General features: G+C 39.4%; 1 protein-coding gene across 4 annotated transcripts in view; it reads right to left on the reverse strand.

Moving 5' to 3' along the window:
• SHTN1 (shootin 1) overlaps positions 1-16,723 on the reverse strand; it is a 124,334-nt gene that overhangs the window by 1,841 nt on the left and 105,770 nt on the right. For 3 of the 4 annotated variants that reach the window (XM_017871251.1, XM_017871253.1, XM_017871252.1), the window contains exon 16: positions 15,399-15,591. The exons of the other annotated variant lie outside the window; for it this stretch is intronic. In XM_017871251.1, coding sequence (XP_017726740.1) covers positions 15,399-15,591 — 193 coding nt within the window. The remainder of the gene's footprint in view (positions 1-15,398; positions 15,592-16,723) is intronic. 4 annotated transcript variants of the gene reach the window in all.

Raw genomic sequence — 16,723 nt, forward strand, 5'->3', positions numbered from 1 at the left:
TCTCTGATATTCTGGATTCAGATCAACATAAAACCCAAAATGTTCTAAGTCTAGTCAACATGCATGTAGTAGTCTTTGAGATGCCAGCCATTTAAAAGAAACAGTGAAGCTATCGGATTACACAGCTGATACTAGGAGCACAAGGCCAGAAGAAAGAAGGCAGAGAAAGAGCGATTAACTACACAAGTGTTAAAAAGCCAAATGCACCTACCTGCTTAATTCCATTCTCTTCTCAGGAAGCGTAAAGCTCATGGACAAACTGTGAACCTCTCACGGCCTGCTGCCCAGACTCCCACCCGCCCTCACTTAGCTGGATGGAACCAGTTAACTCCCTTCCCTCCTGCGTGTCCCTGGGTACGGCTGGTTGCAAGGTAGCCCTGAGGAGCCAGCATGGACAAGGGGAGTAATCACCCCTCATCACTGATGGAAAGGTGAGAGGCATGCCGGCTGCTGCTATCACCAAACAGAGGAGACCTGCTCAGACTTCAGGAGAGGGTGGTGGTAGGACCAAGGGCAGAGAGAGAGTCAGAGTAGAAGCTAAAATGCTAAGTTACCATTCATGTTTTTAAAAGGAGAATCAGGTTTCTTGAGAAATTTCTTACGGAATTTCAGAGGCAGTTTTCCACAGACTCCTCCTCTCATCTCTTCTGCTGCAAGAAGCTATGGCTCCTCAGGCTGAATGGGTGCGGATTTCCTTATGGAAACAGTTATCTCTGAAACACCCAAAGGTTCAGGCTGCTGAGCTGCTGCCTGAAGATGGAGGCAGCTGCAGTGGGCAGGGCTGGGGCTTTCGGACTTTTCTGGTCTTTCTGGAAAATGCTAGGATCTGGCCTTTTTGTCCCTGAGAACTGGTTGTTAACCATGACCTGGCACACCATCCCACCTCTTGGTGTTCCACCAGGTGCCGGTGAGCTGCTAGCCAGTGCCTGCCCACTGCTCTACCAGCCCCTCACCAGGAGTTGATTTCTACTATTCTCTAACCCGTTCACCAGGTCAGAGCTGGCAGGAGACACTCTTTTACCACCTAATACCTCTCTCTTGTTGGTTTTACCACAATTGTTTCCTGTCTGTCTCTTTCAATAGCATGTAAACATCTACGAGGCAGGGACTGTTTAGCTTTACTCACAATTCTATCCCCAGCACCTAGCACAGATGCATTTGTGGAATAAACGAATGGCAAATACTAATAAACTGAAAGGTTCAGAATTAAGGGGGAGAAATCAAGGTTTGGGTGTGAGTAGGTCTGGATGTCTCTCTTGCAACAAAAACAACAGAACAAATGATCAATTACTAAGTGAAAGTAACCTGCATGACCCAGTAATGGGCACAAAACCTCAAACCCAAAGACCACACTGTTTTTTTTCACTTTCTGACCAGTACTGTAAGATCAGTCCAAATGTTTAAAAACCACTCCCTCTGGCTATCAGGTTATATTACCTATGTGTGGCTCGGTCATCATCCTAAGTGGCAAACACTGTCTTCCTTGGAGGTGGTAAAAACAAAAATAAGCAGGAGCCTGGGTACAGGCTGTGCTGCAGTGAGGACAGATTCCTTTATTTTTGCCTGATTATGGCACCATGACATTGTCCATCTACCTCGGCCAAGGAACTACTTCTCCAGACATCTGCCGCTCTGCTTTGGGAATCAGAATGGGCTGTAGTTTCTCCAGTGGTACCTATTTTGACTCTCTCTGACCCACACAATATTTAAAAGCCTGTAATCGGAGAAGTAGAACAACTATGAGCAGTACTAAGGATTGATCAGAGGAATTAGACCTTAGGGAGTGGAAGGCACTAGTCATGCAGTCTATGTAAATCTGCTGCCTCTGCGTCTGACACTGGGCCTGCAGTCAGCTATTCTGACAGTTGGGAGAGAAGGTGGCTGTAAAGTGACAGAGACTGAGGACAAACTAGAGCTGTACCTATCTCTCCATGTCTCACAAGCACCAATCTTGATGATGCAAGACAATCTGTAGGATAAGCAGGAGCCTTCCCCAAGGAGCTGCACATGCACCTGTCCCAGGATTTGGAAAAGCTGGAGGAAGAGATGTGGGGAGCTGGAGAAACTGTGGGCCAGTCACTGCCACGTGCCAGTTAGGTGAGTCAGGACATCAGGAATGTCATGCACAAGCTATAACAGAGCCTGCCCTACACGGACCCTCCGAGGGTTAAAAAAAGTTTTTTTTAAGACAACTACTTCACTTCTGCCTTCTAAATCTCATGCAGATTTATCTGTGGGCAATTCTAAACTGAAAACAAATGAGTGAGGGGATTCTAGGAAATAAAGCTGCAGCCCAGCTAAGGTTCCAGGGAAAGTTCCATCCAAGTCTGCAGGTCGAGTCACCAGTATGATGGCTTCACCATCTTGGGCCTGGGCCCACTCTTACATAAGCCAGCCAATCTGCTTTCAGCATGCAAAGGAGGTAGTATTTCTCTCATTTAGGTGAGCAACTTCCATCAACCCGTACTAACCTTCATCACTTCTGTAGAACTACCCTGGATGTTTCCATGCTCGTGTGTGTCTGCAGGTGAAGGGGTGGTGCACAGATCCTAGAAAAAGCTTTCTTCATCAGCTCAGGGCTAAAAATTTCCAGGAAGTGCTGTCTGGGCTCCACAGCAGCAATGCATGGATGTTGATTGAACTGAAAACTCATAAACCTAGTATTGTCAGGCTGAAATTGCCCTAGAATTGTCTCAGTCCAAAGAATGATTTCCCTGCCCTGAAGCAAGCTTCTTGACTGCAGATTAATCTATTATTAAGTCACTTATAGGCTACAATTTGAGGACCCCTTTGTTATCACTGAACTAGGTGCAGTGGGCATTTTCTGAAGCTAGGCATGGAGGGAGAGTGACTGGTTTCTCAAGGATAATGACCACTGCCTTAGAATCCCAATGGAAGGTGGAAAGGGACCAGGGCAATCGTCTAGTCTGACCTGTCCTTTTACAGATGAGGATGATGGGGCTTGAACTCTTGTTCTGAGTCTGCCACATGGCTCATCAGTGGCAGACTCAGAACAAGAGTCAGAAGTTCCTGTCTCTGTGTTTCTGCCTTTTCCATGACAGCATGCTGTTTGTCAAAGGCATCTTCTCCTAGAAACAGGAGGCTACAGGCTAGTTTTTGGCATGTTTACTGATTTCATTCTTTCTGAATCCCTGTTTCCATCTCTATCTTCCAGATCTGTAAATAAAAAGTCTACCCCTTCAAGCTATCCCTCCTTTTTAATTTTTCCCCTGTGGTTTGTAGCTCCTTCTGGCTTGACATCACTAGGTCCACTCCTGGCTCCCACCGGCAGCTGCCCAAGACTCCTGGAATGAGAGGCTCTTCCTTCTCCTAGGCCTCATTCTACCTTCATTCCTATTGTATGGGAAAGGCCCCAGAGCCGCATCAGTGATGGTGCCAAGAACCCAAGTTCTCACTCTAGTAGTCATGGTGGCAGGTTCTAGAGGGTTAAATATGAAGCTTCTCCCCAAGGGAGAAATCCCAGAAGCTCAAATGCAACACTTCAATAGGAGTTGTAATATACTGTCATTCTGTTCAGGTTTTCTACTTTAATGCAACATCTAAGGACTAAGACCACAATAAGGAATTAAAAGTCCGTACTTATAAAAAGTAATGGCAACCTGTCTCCTGCATGCCGCAAAATCTGCAAGTAAAAACTTAAATTTCACAAGTATCACTTATAAAGTGAAACTAAAATCGTGGGATACTTGGGCTGACAGGGATCACCATGGTGAGCTAGTCTAACCTCCTCATTTGTCAGATGAAGCGGCCAGGGAAGAGTGAGGTTAAATCAGCATACAACTTGTTAATAGCAGATACAGGACTAAACTAATGGAATCTTGATTTCCTGTCCAATATTCCCCCCCACCCTTTTTTTTTTGAGATGGAGTCTCGCTGTCGCCCAGGCTGGAGTGCAGTGGCGCGATCTCAGCTCACTGCAAGCTCCGCCTCCCGGGTTCATGCCATTCTCCTGCCTCAGCCTCCCATTTCTTACCATAACATACTGGTAGTCATTTATGATCCATTCATATAGGTATTTTTCATGGGTCATATTAGACTATGTACTCAAAGGCTATTTCAAGACAAAACCAAAAACCAAAAAGCAAAATAAAAGCTAGGAGAAATACACGAATCTATGCCACTCTATGAAGCCTGGTGCCCAAGTACAACTTGGGTGACCTTTTAGAAAGCAGCTACTGTGCCCCTACTGCAAGAGAGCCTAAATATGGCGCCTGAGCAGGTGGGGCAACTTACTAGTAAAAGGAAAGACCTGACTCCAAACCGTACTGGTACCGGAAGAATCAGAACGATGGCAATGGCCATGCCAACACTGAACTTTATATAGGGACTCAGTGATTTCTCAGACTGTGTTACAAGAGACGAAAGTGCAGCATTCTAATTTTTAAAAAGCACATCATTGTTTGCATTCAATGAAATTCCTTTCAAAATCAACTTTCCACGTTCCAATTATATTCAACAACATTCTAGCTAACATTTCGGCTGCAATTCAAATTAACTAATGCCCAAAAGAGCCCTAATCGACGTGGTTCTAAGCTCAATTGAATACAATCAAAGCTCATGAAATGAAGGGGGAAATGCTTATTTCATGCAAATTCTGCATATCACTCAAGCTTAATTTTACTGATAATATAAAGGTGGGACATTTTGAACATTACAGTGAATGAACTTTTAAGCGGTGAGAGTTATTTTATAAAATGCTACCTCTGAAAAGCTGATTGCCAAACAGTATAAAAATGGTTTGAGGCATAAATGCCAAGTTCATTTCTATTTCACTTCTGAGGTAACTATCTTTCAAATCGCAACAGCTGGACTATTTAACACAATCTGGTGAATCAAAGTATAGTTCTTCTCTGGTCTCCCAGTGGGATGTCTGCATTAGTCGGTGGCAGCCATCCAACAAATGACGCACAGCCGGACGGTCTGAACTCTGTCTCATTTACAATAAAAATGGATAAAACTGCAATCATATTTACCACCTTCAAGGACAGAAAACGGAAAGATTTAAATTTGTCTTTATAAAGTCGTTTCCTGGAAAAACTCCAAAGAGGAAGTCGCTTTTATATTTTCTCTGGTGTAAAAATAAGCATTCTTATTTTTTTCCAAGCCCTTTATACAGTTACTGCAGTGAACAGTAGTGGCATTACAGCAGAGGTAGTTTTGATTGTTTCTTTTGGAAACCCTATTTTTCAGGAGATTTTAATAAACTTATCCAAAACTTCACAAAATAAAGTTTCAAACCTAAGGTGAAACTTTCTAAATTACTACCGATTCCAGCAGTATTTTTAAATATAATAAAGGCAGAACAAAGCTCAGTTCTTTTTTGCTTTGGGTACTTTTTCCAAACTTCATTTTAGCTCAAAGAATGTATTAGTTTGTCAATTTGGGTCCACTTCTATTTGTGGAAAAAGTAGATTTAATTATTAACATTGTTAAACTACAGAATACTGCTGTGTTTGAAAATTGACATCAGCCTCTATATGCTGATTTGCTCTCAAGATGAACAAGAATTCCTTTTTAACGTAAGTAACAGTGGCTGGGCAAAGATCTGTGTCTATGCTCAGCAATATTTTTTTTAGCTGAGTAACTGCAGCACAGGCATCCCAGTACACAGCTTACCTCCCAGACCGCAATGCAATGCTAGGGAGCCTTGTACCTTGTAGGAATATTATCCTATTCCTCTAGTGTAGGCTGGACTGCACACATTTACAGAATCTAAAATACACTGGCACAACGAGGTTCAGGAATCTGGACTATTCTCACAGCAAAAGCAACACTGACAATGAGTGAACTATGATTTCAGCTCAGCCAAAGATTCTGAAATGTGGGTGATCCTTTCCTTAGGCTTCGTTTTTTTTCTGCACAACATTAAGTCATCATGGAAAATCCACTCAGATTCCAGCTAATAAAAGCCATGTTATTTACAAGAAATATTTTAAGAGACATAAGGTCTTCCACAAAATTCACCATATATAACATTTGCTCCTTAAAAACAGCTGCCATGCACAAAATACTTGCATTTTCATTCTATGTTTTCAGGAAAATATTTTTTAAATGTAATAGTTTTCTTTCTGTTTACTATGTATTTTAAAACTCTCTTTTAAGATCGGAAATCACAAATTACTTTTCATAGAGCTATATAATAAAGAATACTGCAAATGAAATGTGTTTATTGGGTTTCAGAAACTGGGTCAGTTTATTCTGAGATCTGACATTGCAGTTGAGCTTTAGCTTCTTCTATTTGAATAAAAAACCTCCCCTCTACTCCACTATACACAAATAAAAGGAAATATAAACACTGTAGAGACTATTGAAAAATGGTTAAGAAAACCACAGTGTACCAAAAGCAATTTGGTTCTCTATGCAGAAATGATATATTTTATACAAAGTCTCTTAAAAATCATAGGTGCTTGCAACTGGAAGCAAATGTTAGAAGGCAATTAATTCTCTGAGAAAATTGAGAATTACTCAGCAGCATTTTAACAGTAATTTTGAGATTTACTCAACAGCAGTTTAACAGTCATTTTTACACTAGGTGTAATACATCCTCAACAATTAATCTGGAGGAAGTTGCTGTTTGCACAGCAACTCAGAACACTTGTAAGACAATCCTGACAGGCGGATCTTTCGGACAGTCCACAGGATAACTCCTTGGCAGCGGGGGGAGGAAAAAAAATGAAGTGAAGGGATCTCAACTTCCAGAACATCCAGTTGTTCTGCTAATTTTGTTGTTAAAACTTAATTGTCCATGTACAGGCGCATATGGAGAACCTTTGTAGCAGCGCTTTGCTGAACAGAGCTGTTTCCTGCAGTGTCAGTACACAATTCAGCAGTACTAAGATTACAGTTGAGAGCAGAGCAAATCCTTTAATTGTATAAGAGCATCAGATTAAGCAGTAACGTTCATGCAGTTCATTCTGCTAGCTGGTAGTCTCTTCTCAGAAACAAATGTTTACTAAGTACAGGGAAGGTGCCCTCCCTCCCCCTCCCTGATGGGCGCTCATGTGCGCACGCATACATGCGTGCACACACACACATACACGTACAAACGCATGCACACACACAAAAGAGAAAGAAAGAAAGCGGAGAAGCGGAGGTTATGAGGAAACGGTGGGGGAGGAGTATCAGCCAGGAAGAAAATCTACTCCTTTCCATCCCAGGACTGAAAGAACTTTCCCAGTCTCCATTTGAACAAAACGTGACCCCAAACCTCTCTTAAGGAATGGTTATATGGCCAATTATATTAATTTCCAGCTGAGATAATTAGTTTCAGAGAACAATTTTATGCCAAGTTTCCCTAAAGAAGTTAAGAATCTCAATTTTTATTTGCTAATGTATTTCAAAAGCTCATACTCTTTCATAGGATTACAGAAAGTAAACAAAATAAAATAAAATAGCTCAGATCATCTAGCTCCAGTAAATTAAAAGCTGTACTTTCCTATTTCATTTTCTACATTAGTATCACATTAGAAATACTGAATGAAGAGACTAGTTAGAGGTCAAACAATGATAAAAATCAATCTTACTTTTAATTCAAAACCTGAAAGGCAATTAGATTTTTTTTCTTTCATGGAAATGTTTGACTGGTCACACCAACCAAGAGACATCTAAAATTTATCTTTTATCAACTACCCTTTGGTTTCAGTTAATGGCCCAAACAAGGTGAACTCTTACAAAAATAAATCTGTGTGGGGCCAACAGTCACATGTATTTAGAGATACCACAGACATAGAAATTAAATGCAAATTAAAATAAAAATGGTTTCACTGGAAATGAACAATTTTCTATTGAAATTGAAGTCTTATAATTGCTACATGGGTTTTTGTTTTTTAAATTCTTCTAGGGCAGCATGTAACCTCTTTTAACTCCCCCAAGTGAAAAAGCAAACTAACTGCCTGTTTGGCAGTTACAAAGGAAATTTAAAAGAGCTTGATAAAGCTTACAGTTTTGAGGGGACCTGGGGTGAAGAGAAGCATGATAAATTAGAAAAATGTTAACTTGAAAAGTCTCTGGCAATTAATTGTGGCTTAAAAGGATCTTTGAGAATGACCAAGATGACACAGCTATGAAAGCACTGCAAACCACACTGTTAAAATGGAACAGGAATTCCCTTGCAAAGGGGCTTTCCCTTTTGAAGTAAGATTTTATAGAAGTAACTAGATAAAATGAAAAATCATCTTTGAGGCTGACTGCCTTGTCTAATTGCAACTGTTAGTAGGATATCCACCTTCCTGAAAGTAATTAATTGAAAAAGTGTGAATATGGATGAAAAAGCTTAATTCAGACAAGCAGGGCCACTTTCAGATAAGATGGTTTCAGGAGAAAAGCAAGATGGCAAGAAAACATGATACTCTTAAGCTTCTGCCTGACTGTGATGCAGACACATTTGAAGATCTGCTCACCTCCTCCTCCATACTGAAGGCCCATGTGTCCCGCCTCTCTTTATAATAAAAATGTCCTAAAACATAATGACCAATGGATAAACACAAACTCAAAGGACTTAACCAGTAATTGACCAAACATGAAGCTCTCTCAAAAAGGTATAGAATAAAGTGGATACAATAATAAAATGTATTTGGGGCTTTAGAATGTATGTTTTTTTTTTTTTTTGAGACGGAGTCTCGCTCTGTCGCCCGGGCTGGAGTGCAGTGGCCGGATCTCAGCTCACTGCAAGCTCCGCCTCCCGGGTTTATGCCATTCTCCTGCCTCAGCCTCCCGAGTAGCTGGGACTACAGGCACCCGCCACCTCGCCCGGCTAGTTTTTTTTTGTATTTTTTAGTAGAGACGGGGTCTCACCGTGTTAGCCAGGATGGTCTCGATCTCCTGACCTCGTGATCCGCCTGTCTCGGCCTCCCAAAGTGCTGGGATTACAGGCGTGAGCCACCGCGCCCGGCCAGAATGTATGTTTTTAAACTAGATTCACAGATAGTGATTCACCTTTATATTATCATACTATCATTTAGTAAAAGCATTGTTCTAATTCAATGATTACGGTCAGAAATTTTCAAGGTATTTGACTTCTGGGAAAAAACTATTTCTCAGCATGGTTAAAATGTTCAATAAAATAAAAAAAATGTGCAAATGGAACTTATGCTGCAGACTAAAGTAGCTTAAGGCTGGTATTCTGACAGGCTAATTTCTAAAATTTATTTTGAAGCATGGCCCTTTATTGGACATTTGGCATGAAAAAGACTGAAATAATTTCTTTCCAAGTCTTCTTTAAGACTTTTTGCTAATTCAGATAGGCTCTCCTTTTCAGAACTCTATTTTACTGGGTAACACTTTCCTCCCTTGACAAGTGATCTTTAAATTGCTTAGGTTAGCCTTAGAGAATGAGAAAAGGAAGACATGAAACTCCCTGTAAGTATGTAGGGTCTAAGGAACGGGATGTGAGTATCTTAGGGTCAATGAAGCAACTTAACTGCAGAATCATCACCTCCTATAGAAGAAATCTTATGGTCATTCTTTTCTTTCCCCTTCCTTAAGCTCTTAAGACACTAAACGCAGTACACCATAGTTCAAAAAGCACTGGCTTTGGAGATAAAGTTTAAAAGGTTCAAGTGCAATTTGAACTAAATGTCAACTAGAAGTGTAATTTTGGGCAAGTTGTTTACCTCACTGAGCCTCAGTTTTCTCATCTGTAAAATGGGGATAATGTCCAATCTATAAGTTTGGGAGAATTAAAATAATACACAAAAGCACCTGGCTTAATATGTGTTAGTGAAATACAGTGACAACACCACAAAAGCAAATTCCAAAACTCTCCATCCCCAAACTGGAAGCTGGTTCCATTACTGAGAGCCTCCATCTATAACTAACATATACATCCTGCCTACTATAATTTCAGCACATTTCCTCTTAGATGGATATTATTTTATTATGAATATATACTAATAAAGAGTAATAGAAGTATTAACTTAAAACATACACACACAGAATGGAAGTTTCTTGGCATTTCCCCCCAACATGCTTTTTCCTTTATTATACCTATATCAACCAAGAACATCAGACTTAGGCATTCTGTTGATAAGAGTTAACATGTTTCAGATATCTCACATAGGATTAAAATGGAAGGCAATCTGACCCACACTGACGTATACTGGATTTTCTTTTTCTTTTTCTTTTTTTGAGATGGAGTCTCGCCCTGTTGCCCAGGCTGGAGTGCAGTGGCGCGATCTCAGCTCACTGCAAGCTCCGCCTCCCGGGTTCACGCCATTCTCCCGCCTCAGCCTCCCGAGTAGCTGGGACAAGAGGCATGTGCCACCACGCCCGACTAATTTTTGTATTTTTAGTAGAGATAGGGTTTTGCCATGTTGGCCCAGCTGGTCTCAAACTCCTGACCTCGAGTGATCCGCCTGCCTCAACCTCCCAAAGTGCTGGGATTACAGGTGTAAGCCACCATGCCTGGCCTGTGATCAGGTACTTCTAACCTCTAAAAGCACTTGGGACAATAGTGAAGGGCTGACCCCTGACAGTACTACTCTAAAAGATAACAGTCAGTCATTTTGATTTGGACTTGTCAGTTCTGAGGATGTATTTTAAAATTAATTATTTTACATTTCTGGGTTTGTGTTTTCTATAAAACTACAATGAGAGACATGTAACTAGGAAATATGTGCCTCTTACTCCTTATCCTAACTGTGAACAGCTTTACCAAGTGAACACATTTGCTAGGAATTACTGGGATTCGAAAGCTGAAAGGGACTCTGTACAGTACATAATCTACTTGCCTCGATTTTAGATTAGAAGAAACACAACAAAAAGAAAACAGAACACAGAGAGGTTAAACGACTTGTCCAAGTCATCTGGCCCAGTCAAAAACCCAGGGGGTCTAGTGTCTTAGCTTTGGTCCTTGATGATCCATTATCCCAGCATTATAATTGTAAGATAAGATAGGAAAGTAATTTATTGAAATGCTTTTCCTATATGATCTTATTTACTTGACAATCCTACAGGGCAGGCATTACTACCGTCAATTTACACACCAGGAAACTCAGTCATAGATTACGTAACTTTCCCAGGGTCACAAATATCTAAACAGCAGACCCAGGATCTGAACCCTACTCTGTCTGATTTTAGAGTTCGAGTCTTGGAAATAACTGGATGCTGCTTTCCACCCTGTGCATATGTGGACAGGCACTGGCTTAGAAAATGAATTACATTGTTTCCTTGTTACTCCTTGTCCTGTCTACAGGCTTTTATTGATTAAAATACAAATCATTGTTTTTCTGACCCTGGGCAACACTTAATTATTCTATGGCCAGGTATTATAGCTGTCTGAAAGTAAAAGAGTTTCTTTTAAAAATTCTGTAATTTAGGCCAGGCGTGGTGGCTCACGCCTGTAATCCCAGCACTTTGGGAGGTCAAGGGGCGTGGATCACCTGAGGTCAGGAGTTCTAGATCAGCCTGACCAACATGGTAAAACCCTGCCTCTACCAAAACTACAAAAATTAGCTGGACATGGTGGCGGGCGCCTGTAATCCCAGCTACTCGGAAGGCTGAGCAGGAGAATCGCTTGAACTCGGGTGGCTGAGGTTGCAGTGAGCCAAGATCATGCCATTGCACTCCAGCCTGGGAGAAAGCAAGACTACATCTCAAAAAAAAAAAAAAAAAAAAAAAAAAAAAAATCTATAATTTAGAATTTTCTCTCTTTGATTCCCACCCATTCATTGGCCTGAATCAGTGAATAAAATATCTTACTATATTTTAACATTATCAGACTTAATCTTAATCAACAGAAAGAGCATGAAAGCAAAAATGAGGTTTGCACTTAATGTGCCTGGCCAGCCCTTTACCTCTTATAGAATAAAGGGACATGATGAGCATAATTCTGATCTAAATTATAACCAATTGGAATTCATAACATTCACATTCACTGTGAGATTTAAGATACTAGGATTAGATGGTATATACTTATTAGAAATAATTAACAGGACACATTTTGAAGCTATTATTAAAATAGAAACAGAATAAATTAGGCTTTCCCAAGCCCTGATTATCTTTTCCTTTCTTTTTCTTCTTTTCTCTTAAAAACAAAACAAAAAAAACCCCTTGCTTTGCATACGTTGGTGACAAGAACACTAATTTTAATTAATCCTTATAATTAAGCATTAGAAGTGTTTCTTGCCTTCTTATAGGTCCCTAGGAAATAAATCAGTATATCTTTGACTTTATAATTTACCAGAGAGGAGTTACTCAATTATATGGAATCTATACATATGTTGATTTTAGGAATTTATTAAAAGAAAAAAAACTTTCTAGGTATAGTGTGATGTTATTTAATTTTCTGGTTAAGTGAAGATCTTACGCAGAAAACATCTTTGTCTCTACCTTTACACTTAAAACATTTCTTGGCAGTTTTCAAAACTTTCCTGTCCCATCTGAGGCCAATCAAGTGAGCACAGCTGAATCTTTCTTTTACAACTGGGTATTCTGTTGTCTCTGGTAACTTAATCTGGAGTAGGTACAATGGCAAAAAAGATATGCAAGACTGAGCTGAATATAAATGGTTTCCAGGCATTTAAAAAATGTGTTAAAACCAAATAATTCAATCAAACAACCAACCAACAAAAACTTCTAATATCAAGCTCATGTGCCTATGTGATTGTCGAATAATGGGAGAATGCTGATTAAGTACTGTAGTTGATATTCTACTGTTTTATTCATACTGAAAATGTGCTCATTCATTCATTTATTCAAAAAGAATTTATTGAAAGCCTACCATATGGCAGGAATCGTTCCATGTGTGTAAGACACACCAATAGACAAAACAGGAAAAAATTCTTACCCTCATGGAGCTTACATTCCAGCGGGGGAGAGAAAAAATAAAACAATAAATATAATAAATAAAGTATATAGTAAGTTAGAAGGTGATAACTGCTCTAGGGAGAAATGACGTAGGATAAGGGGGAATCAGAGCTTAAGGGAAGAGGAGTTACAATTTTGAATAGGGTGGTCAGGGTAGGCCTCATTAAGAAGATAACATTTGAGCAACACATTCATGGAGGCGAGGGAGTAAGCCATGCAGCTCTTAGAGAAGACCACAACAGGCAGCAAAGGGCCTAGAGTGAAGTGGTACTGGGACGAAGAGGCCAAAGAGGAGGTGGAAGGGAAGTTACAGTGGCTGGGGCTGGCGTGTGTGTGTGAGAGAGAAAGAGAGAGAGAGCGCGCACATGCATACATATGTCGGGGCAGTAATGTCTGAATTAGAGCCGACTGTCATTGGCATCCTCCCTTGACCATGATTCAGGTCAAAAGCCAATAGTGCCACTCACCTGAAACACTAACGGTGGTGTTGCCACAGATCGAAACAGAAGTGTAACTACTAGAATGCAAAGACAGTTTTTAAAAGCAAAGGAAATAATTTACTTATTAATTGCTGACCCGACTTCAAAGTGCTTTGACAGGCCAAGTCTATAAAGTAAGACAATGTGGTTAGTATAATAGAGTACTTATTAGTCAAAGCCAGCCAGAAACAGCACTGAAAATAACCCTTCTCATTCCTGGAAGCTAGGCCAGTTTCAGGGGATTCTGACAAATGATACAAACTGTTAAAGCTTACATGTAACTACATTAAGTTAAACTTCTTTTAGTCATTAAAAGGTTTAAACAGAAATGAATGAAGTGTGCCTGTCTGGGTAAATAATTACCCTATACATACACAGAATTCTCAGATTCAATCTGGATAGTCTAATTATACTTAAGAAACAGATTTTTCCAGAAAGGTGCTCTTATTTGATAAATTACTGTCAATATGAAAATACACAGCATCAGTTATTTTATTTAGCTAAAGAATGTCAAGAACCAAATAATCGAGCATTAGGTTATAAAGTTTAAAAGTTAATACAGCAGTCCACAGTATTTGGATTAGAGCTTTAAGTAGATAAATTAAATTGGAATATGTCTCTTAAGCAGTCATTGAACAAGCAAGATGAGAAATAAATTGAGCTTCACATCCGCCTTTATGGCTTCTAACAACTGTGTCTGTCAACACATGGATCCTTTTCACTGTCAATTCAACACACATTTTGCAGACCTTGGGCCTGCAATTATTTCATTTCCTTTCTTGGAAATGTAATTTCCACTTACTTTTGGAGAACAAAAGGCAGACAAAAGGAAGAAGGAGTTGCAGTATTTTCTGATTCAGATTATCTGTGTAAAATGGTAAAGGAAAAAAATCTATACACACACACACTGAAGCATTTATCAGAAACTAACTTGTCTCAGCCAAATTGCTTTTGTGTCGGGATATTGGTTCAAATGTAGCCAGATTGTTGATGTCAAATTAGGTGTTAAACAAATTTAATAGGAAAGATGAAGAATGAATATAGATCATCTTTCTGTTAGAACTGTTCAAATGACTCTAGTCAAAAGAAAGGAAACACATGACTACAGGAGAAAATGTCCTTTTAAACACAGTGAAATTAGATAAAACTGTAAATCAGCAAAGAAGGCCATTCATTCCAGAAGAGAAAAAAAGTTAATAGTAGCAATGAGAGAATGCAAGACAGGAAGAAAATATCAGTGGGCAAAAATAGATCCAAATTGAATTTCAACTTCATTTGTCCAGGTTTCACCTTTTAAGCTAAGACAGCTAGGGTTACAAAAAAGGGGTTCTTTCTCTCTTGATAGGATAGGAAATCAGAGGTTCAATTAACCATGATTACAATATTCGGCTGATCTGATTTGTCTCACCTCTTCCTTTTCTTTAAGTGACAAACTAGCTGACATCCTGGCAAGAGAACTAAAGCAAAACTGTAGACTAATTTCAGAAAGAGCTGCCATTGTTATAAAACAAATTGATCCTCCACTAGATCTGTCTGAAACACATTCAATAGCAGGATTAACTCTTTGACAATCAAAGTGCCACTCTGAAGCAAGTCTATACAGATAACTCTTTACATCGTATGTTTTCATTTTCAGGATAGAGCAATATTAGGCACATCTTTAACTGAAGACTAGAAAAGAAGGTTGTAAAAACGTGCCCTTCTAAGTAGCCTCTGAAAGATCTAGTATCTTCTTGGGCTGCTCATGAACCATTAAGAGGGATGATCTATGTATTTAATCTTGGAAGACTGATTAAGTGTCTCCTGATGCAGAGTCTGTATCATCCAGATCAATTCTTTGTGTAGAAGAACCTGATTACCAAACCAGTTTAGGGGAAGTAATTCTCTTTGTACATGGTACTTGCTTTAGATCTGAATGAAATCCCTTAGCTAGGAGCCTAGAATGAAAAGCTGGCCCATCAAATGAAAAGAAGAAGAGAATTTATTGGCGAGCCAAATCAAAATCTCTCTAAAGAGAAACAAATCAAAGAAACACACAAGTTAGTCATTACAGATTCTTCTAGACACCACTTAGTAAAGAGCATCGTTACTTACTGAAACGTAACCTTGGAACTTGTGCATCCTTCCAATTTACGGGGCCCTTCACCTGGCTCAGGTGTTGGGGGGGACGGGCTGTTGAATTCTGCCTCCAGAGTTTTCTTGTTCAAGGCTGTTTTTGTTACACTGGATACAGAACCCAACACTGGCATGGATTTGGACTCTGAGGTTGCTAATATCCCAGTTGGACCTTAAAACCAAACACATACCTCAAGTTTAATAATTCTGTATGATGCTTATTAATATGGTACTGAAAAACAGATTAGCTGAAAATCCCTCAAGAAGTGAAAAGGCCACGTTAGTTAAAATTTCAAGAGCATGCTGGAAAATGTTCTTGTTGGAAATCTGCTGTGCTTTGGTGGTACTACTACGTTTCAATCTATCAGGACCACGCTGAGAAATTGCGTACAAACCTTTAAGAAAACACAAAATCCCAGGCCACAATTCCCTCACTGACCAGGTTCCTTAGTAATACTGGAATTGTGAAACGTCTTTTCCTCTCATAGAGTATGGCTTTCTGACAGCCCTACTTGAACCATTTTGCCTCTCAAGAGTTAATTCTTCCCAAAACTCAGCTCTGCATTTTAAACAGAAAACGGAACAATGTCAAAAGGCTCTTTCTAAAAAGGCTCATGAAGGCTTCTTGAGCATTAAACAGCTTTTATGAACATTTTCATTTTAATGTGAATGAGAAGTAAGTGGATTTATTTCCTCTTAAAACACAGACACAAAATTATAAAAATTAAGTGGGAAAGAGTTTGGCTATTTACCTTTTGGACTTTTCTGCTCTTTAGGACAGGATTTAAAGACAGTAATAAAACATGTTACTGGAATTATTGGCATATCAACCTAAAAATTCTGGGCATTGAAGCCAGTCCCTAATTTTAGGTGGAAAGATTCTATCCTAGTCAGTTTTCCTCAAAGCATGATTCTAGTAAGTACTTCTTGAAACTTCAGAAGGAAAATGCTTTTAAAACAAAGAGATTTATGAAATAAGTCACAAATATGCAAATTAAATGACTATTTCTAGAAATAAAGTGACAGGATAACCTTGAAATGTGCCAGTAAGAAGAGCACAAAACTTGGGTGTCTATCCCTAACAAATGTCAGATCATCTTAAGATGGAAAGTGCTAGTGGGTATAATCCAAAATACTAGCTAATCCCTGACTATTGGTATTAAGCTCTGGAATGCTATTCTTACATTTGGATTTAATGTGCCTGATGTACTCAATATAACAATGTAACATATCAACTCTAAAAATGAAGGTCTAATTTGAACAACCTACCTAAGAGAGACTAAAAACTTGTGAACCCATTCTGT

Source organism: Rhinopithecus bieti, unplaced genomic scaffold, assembly GCF_001698545.2.
Source record: "Rhinopithecus bieti isolate Rb0 unplaced genomic scaffold, ASM169854v2 scaffold_5982, whole genome shotgun sequence".
NCBI lineage: Eukaryota > Metazoa > Chordata > Mammalia > Primates > Cercopithecidae > Rhinopithecus > Rhinopithecus bieti.